Source organism: Mesitornis unicolor, unplaced genomic scaffold, assembly GCF_000695765.1.
Source record: "Mesitornis unicolor isolate BGI_N332 unplaced genomic scaffold, ASM69576v1 scaffold41401, whole genome shotgun sequence".
NCBI classification, from domain to species: Eukaryota; Metazoa; Chordata; class Aves; order Mesitornithiformes; family Mesitornithidae; genus Mesitornis; species Mesitornis unicolor.
This window is the reverse complement of record NW_010162524.1, coordinates 73-3,473: the sequence shown is the minus strand read 5'-3', so window position 1 is coordinate 3,473 and position 3,401 is coordinate 73. Positions and strand designations below refer to the sequence as shown.

Sequence of the window (3,401 nt, the reverse complement as noted above, 5' to 3'; positions counted from 1 at the left end):
GTGGAGCCCATCACAGCCACTGCAGGACAGGTCAGTGACAACTGAAACAAAGACCACGGCACAGGAGTGGAGGCAAACGGCAAGAAAGTCAGACACCCGCCTAGAAACGGCAATGACAGAATGGCACGAGGGTGGGACAAAGCAAGCAGCAGAAATCTCACGGAAAACCAGATGCTCCCGTACCCTTCCAAGACGCACCCGCCGTCCACGGCGCCACACGCAGCCACTTCCCAGCTGAGCCATCACCAAAAAGCACGGCCCCTCTGTGCCAAACCAGCTCACGCCCCCCGCTCCCAGCCCACAGCCACGAGCATCTCCGGGGCTCACTGGTGCCTGTGAACGGCGCGGATCGACCCCCACGTGGACCGGGGAGGCGGAGGGGACCGCCCGCTCCCTCCAGTCAGAGCCGCTGGCAGTAGAGCTCGTACAAGCTGCTTGCCAGCTTCTGCGTCTCCTGGAACGCCTCGCAGCTCTGCTCCCAGCTCGGGGGTATCTGCTCCTCCCCGTAATAAGCCCCCGCGATGGCTCCTGCCATGGTGGCAATGGTGTCTGTGTCTCCCCCCAGAGAGATGCAGTAGATGATGGTCCTCTGCAGGTTGTTGTAGTGAGCGGGGATGTCGGGGTCAGCTTCCATACAGCGCAAGAAGGAGTAAATCGCCGTAGGGACAGACCGCAAAGCGGCGATGCCGTTGCCTGTTGATGAAAGGGACCCCCTTCAGTGCTGCAGAACCTCCTGCAGCAGCACCTTTTCCCTTCTAACGCCGCTTCCCTCTGCCAGTTGTTTCCAAAACCAGTGCCACCCATTTTATCACAACCAGGTGCAAAAGTCTGCCCCTCAGAAGTCTCCCCATAGCTCCCCAGCACTGCTCACATCCTGGAGAACAACTCCCAGCTACACCAGTATCATTTTGCAGCACAAATCTACCCCTTCCCATCCAACCTGAAGGTCTGACAGCCATTAAGGTATCTTAGACTATTAAGAAATGTTAGTTTTAATTGGCAAGACTTTTTTTCCCACCAATACAGAGAGGGAGTCGCTGGGTCAGGACGCAGAATCGTCTCTGGTGAGCACGGGGAGCCTCTCCAGCACATTCTGTGCCTGACAGGCAGTGCAGGACAAGGGGACAATCTGGGGAGGACACATCAGCCCGGCTCGCTCAGTTACTTTGCTGCCAGCTCTTTCCTCATACTTGTAGCAAGAAAGGTCCTTACCCAACTCAAACAACACATCTGCTTTGGGAACGCTGCTGAGCTCCAAAAATTCCTTTATTTTCTTTAGGCGCCTTGAAAATGGCAAATCCTCAAATCCCAGCCTGGAAATGAGAGTCCAGTGAAGAGGAGAGGTCGGGAAGAGGCAGAATAAACTGCGCACAGCAGAGCCAGTGCTGCTCACGGGTACTTACGCTCGGGCGTCAGTGAGAGACTTGTCGTCTGCCTCCACATCCTCCATGTGGCTGATGAGCTGCTCCAGGAAGGTTTCCTTGCTGAGCTCTCCCTGCAGGGCCAGGTGCACGGCCAGGGCCTGCAGAACGGCCCCGTTGTAGCCCAGGGAGTTGGCGTGGGTCAGCTCGGCGCTCAGCTTCGCAAACTGCAAATGAAAACAGCGTTAGCAAAGCCATGAGAGGTCACCATGAGACCCACTGACAACAGGGGCCTCCCAAAGCTCTGGGTGCCCAGCAGGGCCAGGAACAGCACCTTCTTAACATCCTGGACGTCAGAGTACACCAGGGGGACGCCTGCCACCCGCATGGCTCCGCCGTTGCCGTAGGAGCCCTTCCCGTTGAACTGGGCTCTGGCTGGCTCGAACACGTCGCTGCACTTGGGGCTCAGCAGCTTCTTGAAGACGTTGACGACAGCCATCCCATAGCCCCTGTTGGGCTCCTTCTTGTACTCCTCCGCAAACCTGGACAGGGCGAGAGCAGCAGGTGAGAAAAAGCACAGGGGGTATTTGGGTGCTGGCGCAGTTCGTGAAGAGGCTGTGTGAAGCCACACGGTAAAGTCAATCAATAACACATGGGTCACTTGGCCATGGCCAGGGTTCAAGTGAGTCAGTTCTGCAGGGGAAGAATCACAAAACTTGGTGTGAACGGAGGAAAGGGTGTATAAAATCATCTCTCACAGCCCACTTGTTTCCCTCTCGACTTTGCCTTGAAATAGAAGCAAACTGGAAACATTTCTGTGGGTCACAACCACAGAGAAAGTCTTTTGTTCGAGTTCAATGGAGGAGTTTGCTAAACAAATAAATGTCCTCCCTTAAGTGGAACCAAATGCTGCCAGGGCTGCGGATTCGAAAGGGAAACGGATCACAACAAACGGAAGCTGACCTCACCGATATTCACAAACCGAATTAAGGGAGGTACGAACATAAATAGCAGCAAATAAACACGAAAGGAAGCGCTTCGGAAATGTCTAAGCGCTGTCCTCCACCAAGGTGAATACTCGTACATGGCTGTGACACAGCACGTCCCGTCCTGCCTCACTCTAAAGCCAACGCCGCTGCGTGTTCCTGGACAGTGCAAAGCACACAATAGATTACAGGATCAGCCCTCACTTCTCTTTTCTTCCCTCTGCAAATTCACAATGACTTTGCCTTAGCCCCTTCCACAGAAAATTACTGGAGTTTTCAGTTGCAGTTTGGGAAGTTTAGCGCTGAGTTAAATCTCGAGAAGGTTTTGCCTTCATGAGTAAATGGCACCATCCCAGCCCCCGAAGCCGCCTGCCCTCCTTACCTCTTGGCCATATCGACCTCATCGAACTCTCGCTTGGCAAGCAGGGACTGCACCACCGACCTGCTCATGGCCGTGTCGTCCGTGTACGAAAGCGTTTCTGAGAGGGGTCAAAACAGAGAGTGACCAGCCAGGGACAGACTCCCCCGTTCTCCAAGCCCCAATTATCTCTACAGCTGCAGTTAAAGCGTTACCAGCAGCTCCCCAGCACCTGAGCTCAGCACGAGCCATGGCCATCAGAGTAAAAAGGCACAAAGAGAGCTGCACCCGCAGCACGATCGAGACTGAAAGCATTTCAACATTAGTAAGAGCCACGAGACAGCGTCTGCTATGCAGGGGCACAGACAGACAAGCGACAAACAAGTCTCTTTTTCAAGGAGTTTCCAGTGCACGCTGACAAGCGGAGGAGAGCGAGCAGGGCTGCGTTTCTGGACAAGACCACAACGAAATGACGACTGGACTTGATCTGAGACACCCCGGGCTCCACTGAGCACAGCACCCCCACATCGCTCCACACCGGCCAGGGGTGTAAGGGACCAGGAGCTGCCCCGGGGTGGGGGGCAGAAGCTGGGCACTGCTTCAGCCAGGTCAGCCTCACCCGGGGAGGGGACAAACCCCACGGTGTGGGGGAGACAAGCCCCATGGTGCAGGGGGGAACACGCCAGAGCAGGGCTG

At 55.5% G+C, this 3,401-nt stretch overlaps 1 protein-coding gene across 1 annotated transcript; it reads right to left on the bottom strand.

Annotated features, from left to right (window-relative positions):
* Nucleotides 1–400: 400 nt before the first annotated feature.
* Nucleotides 401–2,828, bottom strand: ADPRHL2 (ADP-ribosylhydrolase like 2). The gene is made up of 5 exons (XM_010193651.1): nucleotides 2,730–2,828; nucleotides 1,696–1,903; nucleotides 1,404–1,588; nucleotides 1,213–1,313; nucleotides 401–693 (listed from the first exon to the last, which is right to left on the bottom strand). Exons 1-5 carry the CDS (start codon nucleotides 2,795–2,797, stop codon nucleotides 401–403), a joined length of 855 nt encoding a protein of 284 aa, XP_010191953.1. The 5' UTR covers nucleotides 2,798–2,828.
* Between the last annotated feature and the right edge of the window lie 573 nt (nucleotides 2,829–3,401).

Bases quoted from the DNA above. Each gene is read 5' to 3' on its own strand.
- ADPRHL2 (XM_010193651.1), bottom strand. From the start codon at position 2,797: ATGAGCAGGTCGGTGGTGCAGTCCCTGCTTGCCAAGCGAGAGTTCGAT. The intron at 1,904-2,729 runs GTAAGGAGGGCA...CGCCCTGTCCAG, and splicing joins GAGGTCGATATGGCCAAGAG to GTTTGCGGAGGAGTACAAGA. The intron at 694-1,212 runs GTAAGGACCTTT...TTTCATCAACAG, and splicing joins AGATGTGTTGTTTGAGTTGG to GCAACGGCATCGCCGCTTTG.